This window comes from Candoia aspera, chromosome 3 (assembly GCF_035149785.1).
Source record: "Candoia aspera isolate rCanAsp1 chromosome 3, rCanAsp1.hap2, whole genome shotgun sequence".
Classification (NCBI taxonomy): Eukaryota; Metazoa; Chordata; class Lepidosauria; order Squamata; family Boidae; genus Candoia; species Candoia aspera.
The window spans coordinates 80,388,558-80,412,987 of NC_086155.1; the positions used below are offsets into that span (position 1 = coordinate 80,388,558).

The 24,430-nt window shown below is 38.9% G+C and overlaps 2 protein-coding genes across 2 annotated transcripts in view; both read right to left on the bottom strand.

The window, feature by feature from the left end:
• The window catches only part of ZNHIT6 (zinc finger HIT-type containing 6), a 41,323-nt gene extending 29,670 nt beyond the window's left edge, over positions 1–11,653 (bottom strand). The window contains exons 1-5 of the mRNA XM_063298213.1: positions 11,577–11,653; positions 4,310–4,375; positions 4,120–4,226; positions 2,954–3,039; positions 721–824 (exon numbers count right to left, since the gene is read on the bottom strand). Of these exons, the coding sequence (XP_063154283.1) occupies positions 721–824; positions 2,954–3,039; positions 4,120–4,226; positions 4,310–4,375; positions 11,577–11,647 (434 nt within the window). The 5' untranslated portion in view covers positions 11,648–11,653. The remainder of the gene's footprint in view (positions 1–720; positions 825–2,953; positions 3,040–4,119; positions 4,227–4,309; positions 4,376–11,576) is intronic.
• A 4,956-nt stretch (positions 11,654–16,609) lies between these two features.
• COL24A1 (collagen type XXIV alpha 1 chain) overlaps positions 16,610–24,430 on the bottom strand; it is a 151,166-nt gene continuing 143,345 nt past the window's right edge. Inside the window, exons 58-60 of the mRNA XM_063299869.1 lie at positions 23,341–23,450; positions 20,838–21,053; positions 16,610–18,032 (exon numbers count right to left, since the gene is read on the bottom strand). Of these exons, the coding sequence (XP_063155939.1) occupies positions 17,886–18,032; positions 20,838–21,053; positions 23,341–23,450 (473 nt within the window). The 3' untranslated portion in view covers positions 16,610–17,885. The remainder of the gene's footprint in view (positions 18,033–20,837; positions 21,054–23,340; positions 23,451–24,430) is intronic.

Consider the following 24,430-nt stretch of genomic DNA (forward strand, 5'->3'; position numbering starts at 1 on the left):
CAGAGGCATAGCTAAGTTAGTCTTTGCAACAAAGAGCCTTGTGCATAAGCTTTTGAGGATCAGTGACTACTTCATCCACTGAAAGAAAAACAGTCATTAAAAGAGACTGTGCTATGGAGACAGACTAGAATGTTTGTGTATAAATATACATATACAATTTATAGATAAAACCAATATATCTGTCTCCATTGTTACATAAAAGCTTCTTTCTCTCTTCTCTCTCAAATTCACAACCTTGCTTCTTGAAAGCAATGAAGTGGATTAGCATCGCCTAGTTCACGGCTGAAAAATCATGTTTCTTTTCTATCACCCTCTGTAATAATGCTAGAAGCCTTCTTGTAACACTCTACTGTTAATATTCCTTGATATATTGATTGCAAGATAAAATGCATGCACATACTAAGAAAAAAACCAGAAATATAAATCAGTCAGAGGGCAACTTTATTCAGAATCATGAAAAGCAATCAGAACCATGTGGGTCAATGGGGAAGACAATTCAAAAGTTATAGCTGGGTAATGCTTTTATTAGGATGAATCAAGAAGACATCCTTTCAGACTTGTGTTGTGACATTGTGCACCAAGTGTGTAAGTGGCAGAATCTATATCATGACATTGCAATGAATTTCATCTCTTGCTCTCCTTAAGACACTTACGTATGAAAGCCCTATTCAAGGTGAGGAATTTTGCTGAACATCAAGCCAATAATAGCTAGAGACTTACTTATTGCTATAGAATGTAGAATTCTCTCGTCTCTTTGTGAATCCAATTGGTAAAGTTTGTAAGCAGATCTTGTACCTTCGAGCTCGGTTTCTCAGAAAGTTTACCTGATGGAAGATGCAAGTTTTCAAATGACAAGCATAAGAATTACTTTAAAATGTGAATTACTTTAAAGAATTACTTTGTGAAACTGTGGTTTAGTGCTGCTACAGCAAACTTCACATGCTCAAGCTCCAGAAAGTTTTTGAGGACTGTGGAATCTTTTGCTTTAATTTGTCACCATGTCTGAATCTTGCTTCAACAAACCATGGTGAAGATTAAGTTTAGGTTTCAGTCATTAAACCAGAAGAAACTTCTAACCTCCCCATGGCTTCTCCAAGGACTTTCTGGTGATCTCTATGATCCCTCTTTATCCTTTTGTCTTTCCTTTCTACTTCCTTCACACTTAATGAAGATAAGAGCAGGGGTTCCCATGGAGGGATGTGTGTGTCAGAAAGCCAAGATGGCCACCACACCTGCATAATCAAAGCCCCATCCCTTTTTACGCATGTAGAAAGGGCCAGGGCTTCGATCATGTGGCACCATTATATCTTTGCATAGGAAACAAAAGCTCCCCATATTTACTTTCTAGAACAAATATAATAAAATGCTAATAAAATTTGTGGGTTTTTGAAAAGCACAATACAAGCAAATGGGAACATGCTGAAACTTATGTTCTGCTCCTTCAACAAACAACAAACCAAAGCTAGACTATAATGTGTGGCTCTTTCAAGCTGGATTTTTACAGATGGAAACATGGTCACATTCCTTCTAAATAAGCCAAGACTATACCAAAATCTATCACTCTGTTAGATCCAGGAAGTTTCTGCTCTCAATCCAACTCACAAAATTTAAGACATAAGCAAACAGGACAGAATGTGTAAGCTGGACCATCACTTGCTCCTTATGGAAAACTATTATTTAACTCTTAATCCCTTTACTGCTGGGCAATTTTGCACTCATTTCCTCCATGTTCTGACTAATCTGACGTAAAGTACAAACATTTTTAAGAAGTACAAAGTGTTATGTCTTCTCTTCTTAAAATACAAGACTGATATGATCTCAGTAATGGAACTGGCATGGCATTGCACTCTAAATGGGTCGTTTTCAGAAGCAACTCAGCTAGCCAAAAGGGGGGAAAAATCAGACTATACACTGCAGACTGTAAATGCTGAGAAACAAACAAACAAACAAAAAACCCAATCATGCTCTCAGAAGTGTAACTTCTGATATTGCTTAAAAGAAGGCTCTCAACATCTCAGCAAAATACTCTGAACATCTGAAGTTGTTTATAAATTTAGTATTTCTGAATGCATGTCGTTTTTGGCATAGGGTTTACGGAAGAGTACCCAGAGGTCAAACACAGGAACCATCTGTACAATGTTCTCAAGACTTGAGTTTAAGAGTACACCATCATATTGGCCAGCTTACTGCCAACTTTCTCTTGTCCAGACAGCACAGAGGCCAGACTTCACTGTCTGGCCTTCAAGATGGGAATGAAGGCTTGTCAGTCTTGGCAAAACTTACAATTGGCTAGGTTCATATAACACAGTAAGCCACAAGCATAGTTTTCAAACTCAAATACCTGGATCCTTACAACATGCTAAGCCAAAACCAAATAGATATAATAGCCTTAGATTCATATAAGAAGTCAGTTCTTAAGTTGAATGAATCCTGTAAAAGCTGTGAGACTTTCTTTCAATCCTTCTTCTACTGACCTAATGGGGAAGGGGTAATGCTCTCTCCTGGGGGAAGGCGAATTTTTGCTATTTTCAAAGTTTGAAAAGAATGATGACAAATTATGGAAGCAAAAGAAGCAAACAAAAACAATCTGCTATGCCTTAGTATTTCTCCATCTGCTGGATTAGTAATATGAACATAATTATTATGTTTTAATTAAGAATTGCCACAGTACAACAATTATTTCCTGAGGTTAAAGAGGTGCTGAGTTCAAAGTGAAACTCAGTTTAGATGAAACTCTTTTTCTAAAAAAAAAAATCTGTGTCTCAAAACTTCCTTAAAAACGATCTTCAAACATTGTTCAGTGCATCTGTTTCAAGATTAACAGGCACCTACTGAATTTAATGACATCTTCCATGCTTACTTGTTTTCATTATTTAAGTTTCCAATCCCATCCTTTTTTCTCTAGTTTAAAAAATATAATGCATAAAACATTTAATTTCAGTAGAATACTTACAAATCGATTACTTCTTGGTTTATGAGAAATAACATCTCGAGCAGCTCGGTCAGCCATTCTTCCCACATCTTCTAGAAATCGATAATCTGAAGAAGAAAAACAAGGAAAAGGTAAGGAGACATTTGAATGAAATAAACATCTGTAATATTAATATGTAAATTTAATGAACTACACACAAGTAGTATATTTAGCATTAAAATATTCAGTATGTATAGGGTATATCTAAAACTAAAGAGGTTACGGCTTTGCAATGCCCTTAAAAAAAACTATTATTAGTTTTGATTGGTCAGCCAGCCAGCCAGATGTTTAGGCTGGTTTTGCCATTTTTGTCCACCTATCAAGGCCTTCCCAAGGACCTGGGATAGGCAGAAATTGTTTAATAATATTGAAGGTATTGTTGCAGGATATAAGCTGTTCTAAGTAAAGCTGCCTTTTATAATTGACTGATGGTTGTGGTGGTGATTTCCAAAGCCAAAAAACTTCAGAGAAGGAGAAGGTGCACTGTTGTTTTTTTCTTAACTCAAACATGTATTTTTCTGGAATAATAAATAAATAATAAACCTATCATGTGACCCCAGGAAAAGACACAGCTTCTTTAAGGAGAAGCTGACTTTTCTGATTTTATTCTGATGTTCTAATTTTCTATGTTTTCTTTGTTGTGTTAGTGTATGCTAGATCTGACTAGTCATTGATTGTAAATAAACTTTATTATTATTATTATTGCTGAGAAGTGCAGTATGTGTACCCATTCCTGGTTCCAAGCATTTTTTCCAGCTTTGCAGTCAAAGTGCTGCACACCCTATTTTCTACTGTGAATGAAATATGCTATGCATTTGATGGAATTCTAAGGATCTCCGTATGAACTGGGACTTTTTTTTTTTGTTAAGAAACATATTCATGTTGTCTCATTCTCACTCCAAAACATCCAACCTATCTTTGTATTCATTCTGCTATCTGACATACTCTATTGTGTTTGTTTTAGGATACTAGGACTTCTTACTGTTAGTATAGTAAAAAGAACCCTATTATTGGTTCAGTAGTGAGGATTTATCAAAAAAACCAGTTTTTTAAAAAAATCTATATAACGTTGTGCTAGTGTGGATTATTGCTTATCCTAAGCCCTATAGCACCTTGAGTCTTTTAATGGACTACAACAATAGTCTTACCACTTAGAAGAGTTAAGTTGCTGAACTCATTCATGGAAACAAAGGCTGCCTTTTCTCTGATTCCATTACAGCTGGATAAAGCTTTATGTTTTTTCACACAAGCCAAACTGAAAGCACATAAGCAAAGAAATACTGTTATTTCATTTTCAGCACCCAACATGATAAAAAAATGTCTTTGGTTTATACCTACCTGCATGAATATGTCATACATCGAGGGCATCTGTATTTTGCTGCTTCTGTATTACAGAGTTCACATCTAAAAAAGGAAATTTGAGGAGCTACATTTACAGATGAACAACATAGAGGAAAGGTACACATGGGAACACTGGAAAAGACATATTAGTGAAGAAAGGTTATCCATAACTATTTAAATGCAAACTCCTATTAGCAGCCTTGGGTATCTCCCAAGAACTGGTGCCTTACAATTTAATAAGCTCTATCAGGATGTTTTTTGCTATATCAGTGTTCCATTGCATTTCCTGCAAAAGGTGTTAAAATACTGTTACTGATAATCTGAGCCCCTTGAAGCTTCCAATGGGAAACAACACAACAGGGTTCCACATCCTGTTAATGGCCACTGTCAGAATTCTAGCTTATCGTGAGTGAGCAGCATCCTGGTATATGCTGCTTTGTCACTTCTTGCCAGTAGAAGCAACTAAACAATAGAAATTCTTTTCCATGGTTTGTTTAGCATGAAGTGCAGTTGAGTAACTTGGACTGGTGCCCCAATTACTAAGTTAGAGATGATGCATCAGAGCTCCAGCTAGCACATCATACTAAATCAGAAATACACAACTTGAACATGAGCAGTTTGTGATCTGCTCTACAATTAGCTCCTGGCTAGGTCTTTGCTCATATAACTGACTGCACACCTATACGAAGCAGAAAATCAAATCATAATGGTGGGTTTCTGCAACATATTAAGCCAAACAGTCACAATATGTGAGCCTAGGCAATGAGTTGCCACTATTCTAAAAATGCTGTTTTTTAATCACAAACTCACACAGCTTTTGACTCTTCCTTTTTTTTACACTATTACCACATCCAGGCTATAAAAAAATCAGGGTAACTCCTAGATGGCTACAGAGAGGTAGAGAAAGCTCTAACTTCTTGGGGTCACCTAAGACTTTCCAGTTTTTGCAGCCCACATATGGTAGCCCTTCCCCTCCTTTTTATAGATGTGTCTTCCAGCCCTCTGACAGATGATGGCTAATTTTTACTAGCAAAGTAATTTCACAAGAGTTCTCAATTAATTAAACATGCCTTTTGAAAGTCTGAGTGTACAAGCTGCCAAATGAGTCTTCCAGTGGCAGAATAAGCTTGATCACAAGGCATACCTTTCCTCTATACACTGCTTTATGGACGGATCAGAGTGTGTTGACCTTGTTTACATGGAAGCAACTCAATTTTTAACTGCTTCGTAGCAATTAAACTCACTTTTAATTGCTATGAGGTTTTTCCTTTCAGAAAGGCCAAATGTCATGTTGTTGGCTTAGAATTTTCAGAACTGTGCATTGAGCCTAGGTCAAACTGACCCAGGTACAGTTTAACACAGTAAATTCTGAGAATCCATTTATAGATAAGAGAGAGAGAACAGGCCCTTTTCTTTAGGACTGCCACTACTTCTAGTCTTACTAGTTGCATCGGCAATGCTCACTTGTATTTTAAGATAAAAATCTAAAACAATGCTGAGCAATATTTGTGAAAAGAATAAGAGCTGCAGTAGAGCGATGAGGCCTAGTTGGGAAATAATGCAAAGTAGGCAAGCAGGAAAATTTCTTAAAGGGAGTATTTCGATGGTTTTGCTTTTTAAATGTGTTATATCTATTTGTTGTTTATTCGTTCAGTCGCTTCTGACTCTTTGTGACTTCATGGATCAGCCCACGCCAGAGCTTCCTGTCAGTTGTTGCCATCCCCAGCTCCCCCAAAGATGAGTCCGTCACCTCTAGAATGTCATCCATCCATGTTGCCCTTGGTCGGCCCCTCTTCCTTTTGCCTTCCACTCTCCCTAGCATCAGCATCTCCTCCAGGGTATCCTGTCTTCTCATTATGTGGCCACAGTACTTCAGTTTTGCCTTGAATATAATTCCCTCAAGTGAACAGTCTGGCTTTATTTCCTGGCGTATGGACTGATTTGATCTTCTTGCAGTCCAAGGCACTCTCAGAATTTTCCTCCAACACCACAGTTCAAAAGCATCTATCTTCCTTCGCTCAGCCTTCCTTATGGTCCAGCTCTCACAGCCATATGTTACTACTGGGAATACCATTGCTGTAACTGTTGTTAGTGTGATGTCTCTGCTCTTAACTATTTTATCGAGGTTTGTCATTGCTCTTCTCCCAAGGATTAAACATCTTCTGATTTCCTGACTGCAGTCAGCATCTGCAGTAATCTTCGCACCTAGAAATACAAAGTCTTTCACTGCCTCTACATTTACTGCCTCTACATTTTCTCCCTCTGTTTGCCAGTTAACAATCAAGCTGGTTGCCATAATCTTGGGTTTTTTGAGGTTTAGCTGCAAACCAGCTTTTGCACTTTCTTCTTTCACCTTCATCATGAGGCTCCTCAGTTCCTCCTCGCTTTCAGCCATCAAAGTGGTGTCATCTGTATATCTGAGATTGTTAATGTTTCTTCCAGCAATCTTAACCCCAGCCTTGGATTCATCCAGCCCAGCACGTCGCATGATGTGTTCTGCATACAAGTTGAATAGGTAGGGTGAGAGTATACAGCCCTGCTGCACTCCTTTCCCAATCTTAAACCAGTCCGTTGTTCCGTGGTCTGTTCTTACTGTTGCTACTTGGTTGTTATACAGATTCCTCAGGAGGCAGACAAGATGACTTGGTATCCCTATACTACTAAGAACTTGCCACAATTTGTTATGGTCCACACAGTCAAAGGCTTTAGAATAGTCAATAAAACAGAAATAGATGTTTTTCTGAAATTCCCTGGCTTTTTCCATTATCCAGCGGATATTGGCAATTTGGTTCCTAGTTCCTCTGCCTTTTCTAAACCCAGCTTGTACATCTGGCAATTCTTGGTCCATGAATTGCTGAAGTCTACCTTGCAGGATCTTGAGCATTACCTTACTGGCATGTGAAATGAGTGCCACTGTTCGATGGTTTGAACATTCTTTAGTGTTTCCCTTTTTTGGTATGGGGATATAAGTTGATTTTTTCCAATCTGATGGCCATTCTTGTTTTCCAAATTTGCTGGCATATGGCATGCATCACCTTGACAGCATCATCTTGCAAGATTTTAAACAGTTCAGCTGGGATACTGTCGTCTCCTGCTACCTTGTTATTAGCAATGCTTCTTAAGGCCCAATCAACTTCACTCTTCAGGATGTCTAGCTGTAACTCAGTGACTACACCGTCAAAGCTATCCCCGATATTATTATCCTTCCTATGCAGATCTTCCGTGTATTCTTGCCACCTTTTCTTGATCTAGGTCCTTGCCATCTTTGTTTTTGATCAAACCCATTTTTGCCTGGAATTTACCTCCGATGTTTCTATTTTTCTGGAAGAGGTCTCTTGTCCTTCCTATTCTACTGTCTTCTTCCACTTCCGCACATTGCTTGTTTAAAAATAATTCCTTATCTCTTCTGGCTAACCTCTGGAATGTTGCATTTAATTGGGCATAACTCCCATCACTGTTGCCTTTTGCTTTCCTTCTTTCTTGGGCTACTTCTAGTGTCTCAGCAGACAGCCATTTTGCCTTCTTGGTTTTCTCTTTCTTTGGGATGTATTTTGTTGCCGCCTCCTGAACAATGTTGTGGACTTCTGTCCATAGTTCTTCCGGGACCCTATCTACTAAGTCCAGTCCCTTAAATCGATTCTTCACCTCCACTGCATATTCCTTAGGAATATTAGTGAGCTCATATCTAGCTGATCTGTGGGTCTTCCCCAATCTCTTTAGTCTGATCCTAAATTGTGCAAGAAGAAGTTCGTGATCTGAACTACAGTCAGCTCCAGGTCTTGTTTTTACCAACTGTATAGATGTCCGCCACCTTTGGCTGCAAAGGATGTAGTCAATCTGATTTTGGTGTTGTCCATCTGGTGAAGTCCATGTATAAAGCCGTCTCTTAGGTTGTTAGAAGAGAGTGTTTGTTATGCAGAGTGAGTTGTCCTGGCAAAATTCTATCAGCCTATGTCCTGCTTCATTCTGTTCTCCCAGGCCATGCTTATCTGTAATTCCAGGTGTCATTTGGGTACCCACCTTAGCATTCCAGTCTCCTGTAATGAAAATAACATCTCTTTGGCGTGTTGTCCAGTAGGTGCTGCAGATCCTCATAGAACTGATCTACTTCAGCTTCTTCAGCATCTGTGGTTGGGGTGTATATTTGGATCACTGTGATGTTAAATGGCTTGCCCTGAATTCAAATTGAGATCATTCTTTTTTTTTTTTGGATTGTATCCAAGCACTGCTTTAGCCACTTTATGATTAATTATGAAGGCTACTCCATTTCTTCTGTGGTCCTCTTGTCCACAGTATCTATATTAGGACTCGTAGTGTAATTGTATTGGAATTTTCACCATAAAATGGTGAGAAACTGTACTGCTTACTTTTGGCTGTGTGGTCAGAGGGAGGTACAGGCCTTACAAGAACTGGGCTGAAAGATCATAGACTGCCCAAGCCTGAGCTACAAAGTCAAATTTAATTTCAGATTCTGTCCAATGGTTTCCAAAGCTGATCGGCTGACCTTTTAAAAAATTTTTTACAGAACAGCAAGCATTTTTCTTATTTATACTGCAGACATGACAATTCTGCTGGTGCTTACATGAACATATGCAGTAAAAAACTATGTATGTATACTCCAAAGTGAATCTGATTAAGAGACCACGCTTGCCAGTCATATGCACAATGAAGCCAACAAGAAGTCTTTGAACTAAGCACACTTAGCCTTGTCCTGTTTTCTCACATCTGTTTATGAGTTCAACTCCATGTTAGATTTGAAAGTACAGCTCCAAAGCACATTAGTCTAAATCAGGGTTTCTCAATCAGGGTTCCATGGAACCTAGGGTTCCGCGAGAGGTCACAAGGGGTTCCCTGGGAGATCACAATTTATTTTAAAATTATTTCAAATTCAGGCAACTTCACATTAAAGAGGTAAGTTTCATTCTTTACTTTTAGTTTAAGAACACTGTTAATGCATATCTACAGGCCTACCCATAAAATGAATATGATAATTTTGTAACTTCTGGCCTACATTTGAGTCTGAATGTGCAGGGGTTCCCCAAGGCCTGAAAAATATTTCAAGGGTTCCTCCAGGGTCAAAAAGTTGAGAAAGGCTTGTCTAAATTAATGCAAAATGATGTGGAATTGTGCCATGCCTCTATGCCAAGCATCCTTCCTAATCAATACACTTCATAGCGTTGTCAGCTGCAAAAGTAATACCTACAAAAGATTGCTGAAAACATGTCAATACTCAGAAACTATTCTTCATGCTTTATTACTTGGCCTCCTTTGCAGACAGCTATAGTCACCCAAATCTTTGTATACCAAATTTGAATATTGTAAAATATTATTTCAAACATCTTTTGAATATTCTAAGGGTTAATCCAACTAGTACAACTATTTGGCTCTGATATTATAGAAGGGATTTAAAGAGTCTCTTGAGGAATTCTCTACTTTAAATGGACAGCAAAAAAATTTTTGCACTGTATAATCTTCTGTGGCTCTCAAATGTTTCCATGTAGCTTTTCCATTTCAGCTTATGTTTAACTGGCATTTGCTTTAGATATTGTCCTCTTCCTGGTGAGAGGAAGATATTATTTATAAATCTAGTTAAAAAGAAATCCTGTATTCAAAAAGGATTGGCTACTATATCATTTCGTACTACCACTTGCCCTGTAGCTGCTAAAGATAAAGCTTATCTTGGGTAGAAGGGCTCCTATCAGATTAAACTCTACCTCCTGAAAATAAAGATAATCACAATTTTTCTTCTTCTTTTCTTTCTGGGTTACAATATATATTTAGTGTATATATAAAATCCTCTAAAACTCATGTAGCAAATTAGTTATAGGGCTGTACTTAATATGGAGTCCTTGGTGCTCTCTGAGCCTTGTTGTTTTCTTGCAGACGTTTCATTGCCAGACTAGGCAACATCTTCAATGCGAACAGGGAGAGGGCCTTGCTCTGTTTATATACAGTGGCTTGCCCTGCTTGTGTTGGTGTGGGGGTGTTGTTCTCTCCTTGGGAGTTCTTTGGGCTGTTGTTTGCTGCTTGGTTGATTGCCTGAGTTAATAGTTCCTTGATTAGGGTGTATTGTGCTGTTTGGTTGTTCATCTGGTGTTAATCCTAGTGTTGATTTTTGCATATCTGGGTGTTGATTGCTGGCAAGGAGGCGTACTGGTCTTTTGGCTTTTCTATTGTCTCTTTTGAATGGTATGTAAATGTTGTTTACCTCTATGTGTCTGTTGATGGCTGCTTTATCTGAGTGCCAGGCTTCCAGGAATTCTCTGGCGTTTTGGATTTGGCTTGGTTTAGGATGCTCTCTGTTTCCCAGTTGAAACTATGGTTGAGTCTGTCCATATGTTGTGAGATTAAGGAGTTCTCATTGTGTCTTCAGACTGCTAGGTGGTGTTCGTGGATGCGCTCTGCTAGTCTTCTGCCCGTTTGTCCTACATAGTGGCTGTTACAGTCTTTGCATCGTATATTGTAAATAACTCCTGTTTTTCTTCTTGGGCTATTGGGTCTTTTGGGTTGCTTAATATGTTTTGAAGAGTTTTAGTCGGTTTATGTACTTAATATTCCAAGCAGTTGGGTTCAAAGAAATCCCCATACAAAGTTTCCTGTGCATCTGCCTAATCCCTCACCCCCCAAAGATTATTGGAATGGTGAGTGACTGCGGAAAAAAATATTTTTTAAAAAGGGGGAGAATCTTATATACCAGCTATGGCTAAACTTTAAACCTACAGAAACAATTTTTGAAATAAATTATACCCACCAATTGGAGATGAATGACATACAATTAGAGCTGATTTCAGTACCTGTACTGAATGATGCTGTTTTTCATTTCCATTTCAGCAATATACACAATATAATCTGGGGTGAGGAGGAATCATTTTGTTGCCATTACATCTGTGCATCTAGAATTCTAAAAAAAACTGGCTGATTTATTGAAATAAATCGAGATCTACTTCCTCCCCTCCGCTCAGCTACATTATGGTATATTTCTAGGGCACCACGCCAAGCAAAAGCTAACTCCCGTCTCCAACAACTGGCTTAAAATAGCAGCACAGCAGCCAACACTAAGCCTTCCCGAACGCGCGTCTAAGTCAGTGGTCCACACGTGAAGCATTAGTCACGAGGTTTGCTTTCTACCCCGGCTTTCTCCGCCCTCCATCTGGATTGTCCCTAGCTTCCGCCTGAATAGCCCTGGCACGCCTCGCGCGAAGGACATTCGTCCCGTCGGGCTGTAGCGAGGGTCGGAGGAAAGGGAAAGAAGGCAAGGGCCTACCTCCGCAGCGACATCTTCCGCTGAAGACTGTCGTCCGCCCCGCTCGGAGTCGCTCCTGTCGCGCTCGCCATCTTTGCCGCCGCCGCGCTCGCTGCAGCCTAGAGTGGCGCGTCGGTTGGGCTGAGCATCGTAACCTCGTGGGAGCGCGAGAGGCTGCCCTCTGGCGAGCGCGCGGAGAAGAAGCGCCGAAAACAAGCCTCTGGAAGGTGCGCGAGCCGAGGGCAGCTCGCCCGGGCTGAGATCCTTGGAAGAGGGAAGCCCAAGATTGGGAGTCTCGGGCAGGGAAATGGTGATGGAGGAGTTCCTCTCTTCTTGCTGAGGAATTATTCAAAGGTGGTGCTGGTCCAGTTGGCCATAGGCAGAGCAGGCTGCAATCAATAGTAAAGGTGTTGGTAACTAGGGATAAAGGGAATTGTCCTCTAACGCGTGGAGGGCTGCGAGTTGGGACCGGATTCCTGATAAGCTTCAGAGCCTGAATGGAACAAAAAGGAATTTAAGCGTTCTAGGTGTTAGACTTTATTGCTTGTGCACACTCGCTGTGTGGGACTTTCCCTGCGGGAAAAGCCGCAGTTGCCACTTAGAGCGCATCTCTCTCTACGTTGTGATTATTTCATTCTTGGAGTTGCGGCTCCAAACACAAGCTTTTGGGGACTTGCGGTATCTGGTCCGCGGTTTCTGGAGGCTTGCAGTGTCAATCTTTGCCTCCCTGTACTTTGTCCCTTGGAGGCAACATAGTCTGCCTTGTATTTTGCTCGTAGTAATTTACCAAAGCGGTGACCATTAATTCTATATTACTGTTATTATTTGGTATTTATTGTACACCACCATGAGATCACATACATAAAATAAATACATGCAATAAATGAGAAAAGGGACTTGGAACAAAGGGAGAAATGGCAAGCTTACATAGTTTTTTATTTTTTGTTTTTATCCCACCTTTATTATTTTTTTAAATAAATAACTCGAGGTGGCAAACATACCTAATACTCCTTCCTCCTCCTATTTTCCCCACAACAACAACCCTGTGAGGTGGGTTGGGCTGAGAGAGAGTGACTGGCCTAAGGTCACCCAGCCAGCTTTCATCCCTAAGGCAGGATTAGAACTCACAGACTTCTGATTTCTAGCCCAGCACTTTAACCACTCTAAGTAAATATTGTATGATTGTGTTGATAATTTGCAGAGAAGCAATGCTTAGTATTAAAAATTAGCCATAGGTAAAAACAACTGTACTTATGACATAACAACTTATGCCTTATGATGAAGGTGAAAGAAGAAAGTGCAAAAGCTGGCTTGCAGCTAAACCTCAAAAAAACCAAGATTATGGCAACCAGCTTGATTGATAACTGGCAAATAGAGGGAGAAAATGTAGAAGCAGTGAAAGACTTTGTATTCCTAGGTGCAAAGATTACTGCAGATGCTGACTGCAGTCAGGAAATCAGAAGACGCTTAATCCTTGGGAGAAGAGCAATGACAAATCTCGATAAAATAGTTAAGAGCAGAGACATCACACTGACAACAAAGGCCCGCATAGTTAAAGCAATGGTGTTCCCCGTAGTAACATATGGCTGCGAGAGCTGGACCATAAGGAAGGCTGAGCGAAGGAAGATCGATGCTTTTGAACTGTGGTGTTGGAGGAAAATTCTGAGAGTGCCTTGGACTGCAAGAAGATCAAACCAGTCCATCCTCCAGGAAATAAAGCCAGACTGCTCACTTGAGGGAATGATATTAAAGGCAAAACTGAAATACTTTGGCCACATAATGAGATGACAGGACACCCTGGAGAAGATGCTGATGCTAGGGAGAGTAGAAGGCAAAAGGAAGAGGGGCTGACCAAGGGCAAGATGGATGGATGATATTCTAGAGGTGACGGACTTGTCCCTGGGGGAGCTGGGGGTGTTGACGACCGACAGGAAGCTCTGGCATGGGCTGGTCCATGAAGTCACGAAGAGTCGGAAGCGACTAAATGAATAAACAACAACAAAAACAACTGTGCATATTGGACATACTAAACCAATTGAGGATAGTCTTAGTGGGTGCTTCAGACCTGTTCTAGGCCTCAGACTTTTAAAGCACCAGGCCTTTGCCAGAATTTGGAACTATTGTTTGTAGGATGGCTACTTATGTAAGTCATGACTTAAGATGCCATTAAAAATCCTGAAGCAGTAAACAATACAGGTAGTCCTCATTTACTGACTGCAATTGGGATCGACAACTCCGTCACCAAGCAGCACGGTGGTAAAGTGAAACATGTCACCCCACCCAACTTACGACATCAGTTCCAGCTGTGGTGATTAAGAGAATCACCGTGGGTTGTGACCGCTACTTGCAACTTCCTGCCAGCTTCCCCACTGACTGCTTGTCAGAAGCTGGCTGTGGTCAAATAGCAATCAGATGATTATGGGATGCTGTGACCATCGTAAATGTGAGATGGTTGCCAAGCACCCAAATTGTGATCACGTGACTGTGGGGACGCTGCAACAGATGCAACTTTGAGTACTGGTCATAAGTCTCCTTTTTCAGTGACCTCATAATTTCAAACAGTTGCTGAATGAGTGGTCAGTTAAGTGAAGACTACCTGTAGTTGAATCTTGGATGCCCATCTCTAGGCACTGAACTGGGTGGTAGGAAGGACCATGTTCTGGAGACACCTTTACTAACTCTCTGCTGCAGAACAGGGCTGGGGTGAAGATTAGCTTTATTGGTTCAGCCTGTTAATCTAGCACAAATTTTTCTGCAATAAATATACTTAAGTAGTCAGTAGTCACCACTAAGGATTCCTGGGATACTGGTTAAGGAGGCCAAGTAAAAGAGCAGTGATTCACTATTTACTGAATTTCTGGACTTCCCTGGATAATTTAAATGATGGATGGATGGATATGTTGTCCTGTGTCTGCAGGGCAATAACAAAGGCAGCATTTGATGCTCCTTATCATTTTTATATGGAAAAAGTCCTTGGCAAACTTTGGGTGGAAAAGCGAAGTAACTATAGCATTTTCTCTCCTTGTTGATTGCATTGAAAGCTGCTTGCAACATTGCACTAGATAAGAATTCCTGGGGAAAAATACCTCAGCTGCAGACTCAACTACTCTTTGAGATGGGAGACCTCCAGAGAATACACTGGGAAACTGGAAAAACATCTCAGCATAAGTAATGACAAACTGTATCTGCACTGTGGAGTGCTTGGTGCTGAGCTTGGTTGTTTGCTTGAAGATGTTTAATTACCTGATTAGGTAACATCATTAGTGCTAGTGAGTGTGGGGTTTGCTCCCTGTTTATATATAATAGCTTGCCCTGCCAGTATTGGTGGGGGTGTGGCTTATTTGTATTGTTCCAAAAAAACCCAGTTATGTCTGTGTCCATGAAGTCAATAGTTGAGCTTGACAGAAAGAAGGCATCAACATCATTATTATTACTGTTTGGTGTGTCAGAATGGTCTAGTTGCAGAAATGGTTCCAGAGCAAAGCTCTAGTGAACCTGTTCGTTTAATCCCTGTGGTAATTGTTAGTGTCACATTATGCCATTTAGTAATAATTGCAACAGATATAAGATGCTCTAGAGATGACATAAATCAAGCATGGGACTGCATTATGAATGAGATCAAATTTATGATTGACTCTTCCTTAAGAGTCTCATTGGTAGGATCATCTTTGTGTTAAATGTTTTGCAGACTGAAGTTAGCTTGGGATAGGGTTTGGGTGAAACAGTGATATAGCTTACAGCATGTTTGCATTACCACTGCTTTCCAGTACTAATATATTTTTCAGTTAGAACATCTGAAATAATGTCATTCATCAGTGGATGAACCATTAAATTCAAGGGTGTAAAGTTCTTTGTATAACTGCAGAAGTGGTATTTTCAGATTCAAATGCTTACAAAGTAATATGACCTGGGTTCAATCTTGTCTCTTAATTTTAAACAAAAACATAAAAACAAATTCTGAATGTTTGGAGGGTAAGATTCTTTTAGGAACAAAAAAACTTACAATTATTAAAAACAATTTCTTATGTTTTACGAATCACCAAAGTCATGAGATAAAGAAAATAAGCTAACAAATATCAAATGAAAACTACGTAAGAACATGCTTGCCTAGTGGTAGGTAAAAAAGGGTTATACAAGTTTGAAATTTAAAATTAAAACTAATGAATTAAACAACAAATTTTAAACAACAAATTTTTGATTCTGTATCATTCATATATAGCAGGACTAATCTTGTTCCATGTGTTTCCCTTTAACTGGTCCCCTGTGGATCCAGTGAAGATGCCGTGGTTGCTCTAGATTGCAAGTGTTGAGGCTACATGCAGTGGGATTGTACCTATGAATCCGTGGGTAAAACTATGTCTGGAAGACTAGCATATCAAAGAGAAAGCTGGTGTAAACATTTTACTCTGATGTTTTTACTTTCTGTGGACAAAAAGATTTATTTATTTTTATCCCTTTATTATTTTTATAAATATCTCAAGGCTGCGAACATACCTAATACTCCCTCCTCCTCCTATTTTCCCCACAACCACCACCCTGTGAGGTGAGTTGGGCTGAGAGAGAGTGACTGGCCCAAGGTCACCCAGCTGGCTTTCATGCCTAAGGCAGCACTAGAGCTCACAAACTCCTGGTTTCTAGCCCAGCACCTTAACCGCTAGACCAAACTGGCTCTACAGTTTTAAGGAAAATTTTTAAGATGCTTTAAAACTTTTTCCTTCTCACTGCTTGAAGCTGAACATTCTAGATTTATTCTGCTGGCTGTGACTATTTAGTAAATTGTTTCAGATTCAAGCTACAATAAACTTATTTAAATAAAATAAATTTACAATGGATAATGACACACTAAATTAATCCATCCCATCCCAGCTTCCCATAAAGGGAAGCAAGATTTGCATGTCTTCTTTGAAGGGAAGTATTAAAGTATCTGATACTTACTGAACAGTCATTAAAAAGTATTTGGCCTGAAATTAATAAACTCATGAAAATAAACTATTTTGGCACCAAAGCACAGAATTTCCAAAGTCACTTATTTAAGAGTATAATTTAATAGCCATTTAAATATATGCTGTATTAACATTTTCAACAGTTACAAAATATTTACACAATATATAATTTTAGAAGGCCTTGGATAGTTAACATCTTTAAGATCATTGTACGTAGTCCTTCTACAAGTACAAAATTGTTTTTTCTATAAGCACCAGATACATCTGCCCCACATAACCATTTCATGTTACAGACAGAGATATTTCAAAACAAGACTTTCACATAAATAATGGTTTCAGTTATCATGAAATATGTGACCAAATATTTTAAGACACAATTTTACAATGATAAGTTCCTTTGATGTAACCAGCACATACAGCTTAAAAAAAAGTAAAGGAAAAAAAAATACTTTGTGTTATATATGGAGCACCAGGCTACACACACAGGAAACACATAAGAGGTAGTGGATCATCTGTAAAGATGTTTGTGTCCGAAAAGGACCATAATTCAACTAAATGTTTTTTATTATTTTTATATATAATTTTTATTAAAGATTTTTAAGAAGGAAGATAAAAACTAGTATAAACTAATATAAAGTAAGAAAAAGGACAAGAAAGCTAAAAGTGCAAGAAAGGAAAAAAGTAAAAAAAAAAAATAGAAAAAAGATACAAAGAAATAGCTTCTTATCTTCTTTACAGCAGTTTTAAGTACAATTATAAATTTACCTCTTACTCTACGGTTACAACTTAACTCTCTCCTTTCTATAATCTATCCTATCTAATCATCAAACCATTAAATCATAAGTTCATTTTTTTCTGTTTTGCACAAAAAAGTCCATAAGGGGTTTCCAGTCAGGAATAAATGTAGAAATTGCCTTTTCTCTGATCAAAGAAGTCAATTTAGCTTCAAAGAAGTCAGTTTAGCCAAAGAAGTCAATTTAAGAGATTTTATGGTGATGTAACTCATTGTGGGTATAATACAAACTATTGCACATTTGGGAGCATAAACCATGTTGCTCCTTTTTACTGTATTCTTCCATATTTCTGTAAGGTGTCCTGGACAGTGCTGTTAATAAAATCAAGAACACTTGCTTTTCTGAAGAATTTCCACATATGTGTATTTTTTAGTTCAGAAAATAGCATAAAAAGCACCAACCAAAAATTAAATATTTTATTAATAATGTCAAGGTTTCTTTCTTTCTGAAGCCATTTCTCCTTCATACAAGGAAGTTTTTTCCTTCCTGAGATTCTTTAAGAAATCACCAGCATGTTGCTGCACAATTCTTTTAGAGTTTCATAATTATTTCCTGTGTTCTGTATATGGTGATATGAGGAAGTTTCCAGAATCCTAGAGAAAACACACTGAGCCACTTTCTACATAATGCTGTTGCCCCTGCTTGAGATGAGAAAATGGATAAACCTGAACAACTGGTAGTTGATTGGTGTCTTGAGTGTGAAAAAGAAATTGAGTTTTATGCCAGCTGCCATCTTGAATCTGCAATAAAGATAAGACGGCTAATGAAAATTTAAAAACATACAAGAGTTTAATTCTGTCTAATCTTTACAGAGAAAATGAACAAAGAAGCACGGATATGCAAATGTTCCATGCACAATTCTGTGCATAAATGAGTTTTGGGTGTGTGTTTGAACAAAATATGTATTTCAGATGTTTTGATCTGAATACAGAACAAAATGAGATTATTTTGTTTTAGTTACCAACTAAAATGTGGCTGTTCCAAGCAGAAATGGTTGGGGAAAAAGAATTGGACAAGCGAGGGACTTGGGCAGAGGCTGAGAGAAGGCAGGCAGGAAAGGTGCTGGGAAGTTCATGATACGGGTAGGCTAGTAGGATATGCTGCTTAGGACATCACCAGCAATCGTGACTGAGGAAAAGGAGGGATGTGAAAGTAGCAGGAAAAGTGGAACTGGGGGGATATGCCAAACATGGAGATGCTGCAAAGGGAGTATGACATACCAGCCTTTCCTGACCCACCACATAAAGTTGCTCTGGATATTGTTTCATATGAAATCTAACACAACCTAAATGTTCTGGATTTTGATTCTACTGACCTGAAATGGCTTAGCAGAACTTCCAGAGCAATATATGGTGTCCTGCTTTCTTTTAGCAGCTCAAGACAGCAAAAACATGGGATATAATAGATAGTTGTCTACAGCCTAAGCCAGCCTTTCTCAACTTTTTGACCGTGGAGGAACCCTTGAAATATTTCTCAGGCCTTGGGGAATCCCGGCACATTCAGGCTCAAATACAGACCAGAAGTTACAAAATTACTATATTCATTTCATGTGTAGGCCTGTATAAATGCATTAACAGTGCTCTTAAACTAAAAATAAAGAATGAAACTTACCTCTTTAGTGGGAAGTTGCCCGAATCTGAAATAATTTTTAAAATAGATCCTGATGTCCCAGGGAACCCATAGTGACCTCTCATGGAACCGTAGGGTTCCATGGAACCCTGGTTGAGAAACCTTGGTCTTAAGCACTGAAAAGACTAAAACTTGGCTAAATTTGAGCAAAATGGCACATCCTTTCCATTCAGATCATTTTGCTTCTATTAAGCAGTTCATTATACTTTTCCACTGTTGTGGAGAAGCATGGGGAAACTTCGATAAGGTTGTGAAATGTTCTTTTATACCATACCAGTAGGCAAAATTTTGATGGTTGGGGTCACCACTTAAAATTTTAGGGGGAAAGACAATGAGAATGAGGCCACACTGCATATGGAGGGAATTAAAAATGTGGGGAGTCGGGATTGCAGGTTTTTAGAAGGGGAACTAAGATTTCCTTTGCTATGTAAGATATTTTAATCTTATTTATCAGAGCCAGTGTGGTGTAATGTTTAAAAGAACCAGCCTAGAAACTGGAAAACTCTGAGTTCTAGTCCTGCCTTAGGCATGAAGCCAGCTGGGTGACTTTGGATCAGTCACTTTCAGCTCTAGGAAGAAGGCAGTGGCAAACCATTTCTGAAGACTGCATACACTGGTGGTTCAGGCATTCACCAGGAGGCAAGGCTGATTTGCAGGCACCACCACCATTAATAAAAAAACCCCTTATTTATACACCACCCTTGCATTTGTTTCCTGCAATCTCCAATTTCTAGAAATTACCATCAGAGGATGCTTCTTTTATACAGTATTATAAGCTACCTGAAATAATTTTTTTTAATCTGTTCAATCGTGTCCGATTCTCAGAGACCACCTGGACAAGCCCTTGCGGTTTTCTTGGCAGATTTTTCAGAAGTGGTTTGCCTTCTTCCTAGGGCTGAGAGAAAGTGACTGGCCCAATGTCACCCAGCTGGCTTTGTGCCTAAGGTAGGACTAGAACTCCCAGTCTCCCAGTTGCTAGCCTGATGCCTTAACCATTACACCAAACTGGCTCTCTACTTGGAAAAATAGTGGAATATAAATGTAATAAATAAATGTAATTGCTGTTGGAAAACTAAGCATGTGGAAGAAAAATATGTATTTTATTTCTACAAATGCATAGCTTTCTGTTCTTTTGGGGCTTGTCATCCTACCATCTATCTGCAAACTTGGGTAAGAATTACAAATAATAATTTATGATGACAAGATCAGATCAAGAGTAAATGGATAATTCTTGGCTTCCATAAATAAAAACAAGTATATGGAGTGCAACGTTTTGTTCATAAACCAGAGGTGATTCAATCTTCATTGGAAGAAATGAGCTCTTCCAAGTTTCCATAAAATAGTCATAAGCATTTTAATTTTAAAACACAACAGGTTTCATTTTTAAATCATTATTTTATGGTTGTCTTTATCTTAGGTGCATAGGCAATAGGTGTTCATGGCAATTATGAATTTGGGCAGAAAGATTTATTGCCTGGTATAAAAGAACCAGGTCTACATTCTTGCTTATCTCTTCTATACAGTGTTATTGCTTGGTCCTTTGGAGAATTAGAGTGTGTGAATATCTACACATTTTTGAATGTGCAACAGAAAACAGAGGTACTAGAGTATCTTGCACGTTGGAATTGATCTGTGGCATTTAGGCTGTAAAGGTTAAGCCACCATGGAAATAGAACATTAGGCTTCTGTTTAAAAATGTTCAGGTTTTAATTCATAGCTAACCTCAAATCTTATTAACCATAAAGTTAATCTCAGCTTTTGTGAATGTTCTAAATTCATCATAATCTGTAAATTACATTTGTGGTTGAATGTATATGGGATGGAATCAATATTGTTTATGGCCGAAATGTATGTATGAGAAAATACAGAAGTCCTCTTTGTATTAACGTTTTCAGTAATACCTACAGATGGCTTACCATGCATTCATCTAGAAGTACTTTTGGTTCAAGCAGTGTGTTTGCTTCAAAAATATGGCCATTCCATCCTTTGAAGATCAGGGAAGGCTTCTGATCATGTAGTTCATTAGTTTTCCACACTGGGGTATTAAGGCAGTGAACTGTAATAATGTGGGTTGCTTCTGAACTCAGTAAATGAAGGAAGTTCATCTGTACTTTTCCAATGCCAAATTCCAACTGTTTAACAAAAATATACATTATTAGAGAAAATATGGTGGCAATTCATAACCACAAAGTATATTGAGACTGTTCAGTTTAGAAATATTTAATATATAATTCTTCATTAAAAAATCCATTGGAATAACAAACTGTTGGTATTTAATCTATTAAATTATTCAGGCAGCAAAGCATATTTCTTCCTTTTCACAACATTTTTCCTACAAAAAGATTTACACAATATAAATATGAGGAGGAAGATGACATAATTGGAACGGAAAAAATGAAGTTGTATACTTTGTTCTTCAAGTTGTCATTTCCATATGGAACCTATTTAGGACCTTACGCTGACATTTGGCTTGAATTTCTACTGGGTCTTCAACTACATAGTGATGCATTGCAGGTCTAGAATAATACTGAGAATCTTAGAGTTTATCTTTTTAAAGGCCATTTTCATCTTGTTTTTCATAATTGTTTCCACTAACTTCATCAAATGTTTTAGGAAACATGATATAGACACAGGGAACAAAAGAAATTAAATAATACCACTGCATTCGTAATGATTAAGGTTTTGTTCTCTATGTAACTCTAAAGCATGATAAGGTCCTTATCTAATCTCGCCAATTTGTAATGATTCTATGGAAATTATTTCTGAGTAAGAGCACATAGGACTCTTATTTTCTTTGAATGTTCAGCTAAGGAACATGTATTTAATTCATGATCAAATATGTTACATTGCAAGAGGCCCTTATTACAGAGTTCCCTATATGTTAGCTGCTTGTACCCATGAGAACCAGGTTCATTCGTTTTGTAAGTTTGCAGGGAGAAAACAGCTTAAGCAAAAGGGGAGACATTCTAAAAACAAAAGCAGGTAATAAGGAAAGAATTGAGAGCCAGTTTGGTGGCTCAAAACCGGGAGACTGTAAGTCCTCATCCTGCCTTAGGCACGAAGCCAGTTGGGTGACTTTGAGCCAGTCACTCTCAGCCCTAGGAAGAAGGCAGTGGCAAACCACTTCTGAAAATCTTGCCAAGAAAACTGCAGGGATTTGTCCAGGCAGTTGCCAGGAATCAAGAGGTCACCCATGCACACAAACAACAATTAGACAGCACTTCCCCTTCATCTTCTCTACTATAAGCATCCTCTCATTATGGCAGTTTGCAATCTATATCTGCTGACTGACAGTGACCCAATCTTTGTACACCTACTAGTTAACAACTACCAGCCCTTATGAGAAAGGGTAAATAACCCTGTCCCTCTCCATAAGGTACATCTTTTCTCATATCAGAATTAACTCCAGCTGAAAGTCAAGCTTTTTTGGCCTTTAGGAAACGTGACCAAAAGACAGCTAGTGACAAGGAATAAATATAATAAATTTAATTAAGATGTTTTAAAAATACTCCATTTTAGTAGAACGTATCTGCTGGCTAAGAATGCTGCAAGCAGATCAGTATCTCTTAACTGAAAAATACCAGCTGGGACATAAATCAGCAGGAGATAAGGGAGAACATTATAGCAATAAAACAAAAGGAAAAAAGAAGGGCGAGGAAGTTATGTTCAACAAGGTAGTACTCACAGTACAACAGAGAGTCACAAATGCATTTCCAAACTTCTATACTGCAATGTGTCTTTCCCACAACAGAAAGAACGGAAGCATTTCCCTCCTTTCCAAGCTTCCTTTTATATGCTCAGAAAGTACATTTTCTCAGTGTTTAATTAGTTAAATTCTAAAACCCTGGATATTTGACTGTCCGCACTGATCAATACAGGTAGTCCTCATTTAGCGACTGCCTCCTTTAGTGACTGTTCACAGTTACAACGGTGATGAAAAAATAACTCTGTGACCAGTCCTTGCATTTATGATCACAGGTCTGTAAAGCAAAGGAAAGCTGAAGTAAGATCATAAGCACAGTCCCGGTTTTACTAAGTGACCACTTCACTTAATGACTGAGTTGCTGGTCTCAACTGTGGTCGCTAAACAAGGACTACCTGTAGTTCTTTCTCCAGGGTAAAGTTTTCAGGAAGTCCACCCTACACAAACAGTTGATCATAGGTGACAGCAGCTCCAATCCCACTACAATAATGTTGAAAGGATTATCAGGCTGACATTGCAAATAGATACAGTGCGATGCTTCTGTTTGGATCTTAACATTTTACATGTGGTATTACAAGTTTTCATTGGTCCCATTATAATGTTTACTGACTGTATTTTTTTTAATGATGGGCAGTAAAATTCCATTGGAAAATTTCGAATTCTAAATGAAATAACAGCAAGAAGACAATAACATGGCTGTTACAGAAATGATCTACCTTTGTAACAGATATAGGTGATAAACATGTCTGGCCACCAGCAGTGAAGTTGCAGAAAACCTCAATAGCATCTGAAGGGCACCCAATATTTGGATCAATCCAATATTTTCCTGTCAGTTGAGAAAATAAAAGGAAGACCAATTCTAAAATATGTTTTTCACCTGTTAAAAACCTAGTTTCTTAAACAGAAAAGACTTAAGTGTTAACTTTTTCTGCCTTTTTGTTTTCAGATTCCAAAAATATAAAGGAGAGAAAGAAGAGAGATATACAGGTAGTCCTTGCTTACCAACCACTCATTCAGTGACTGTTCGAAGTTGTGACGATGCTGAACAAGTGGTACTTAACAACTGGTTCTCAAAGTTCCAGCCATCGCAGCGCCCCTGTGGTTACATGATTGCAATTTGGGTGCTTGGAAACCAGCTTGTACTTACAGCAGTTGCAGCATCCCATGGTCACGTGATCACTATTTGTGATCTTCCTTGCTGGCTTCCCACATGCAAAGTCAATAGGGAAGCTGGCAGGGAAGGTCACAAATCACTTTGGTAAGTCCCCCCCCCACCTCCCTGCACTCACACACACTGGTACCTTTCCTGCACGCACCCATGCCCAGCCTTCCCTCAGCCTCCTTGCGCTTGCATGCACCCGCACCCTCCTTCCCTTGGCCACCACACCTCAGCACCCTTCCTCCAACTAGCGTGTGGCCTGCACTGGGCCTCTCCAACCCCCTGTGGCACCCCTACGCCCCTTACCTGGGACTCCCATTGCTTCCTGCTTAACGACCTGCTCATCTTGGGGTTACAATGGCAAACGGGACTGCCTGGATCTACAACCACATCGCTTAGCGAAGGCGGTCCCAGTCCCAATTGCGTTTGTAACCCAATGACTACCTGTGATTGAATTGTGGCTCAACTATATCCAATAGAGTTGTGGGTAGAAAAAGATTTATGGATTCTGTATTGGGTTTTTTTGTTGTTGTTCAATTAGTTTTTCTATAACCATAGCCAAAGACTCCTACAGATACTGTATGCTGTGTCAGTAATAAGAATATTTTTTGTTTGTGTATGTGTTTTCAGATTAGCCCAATTTCACA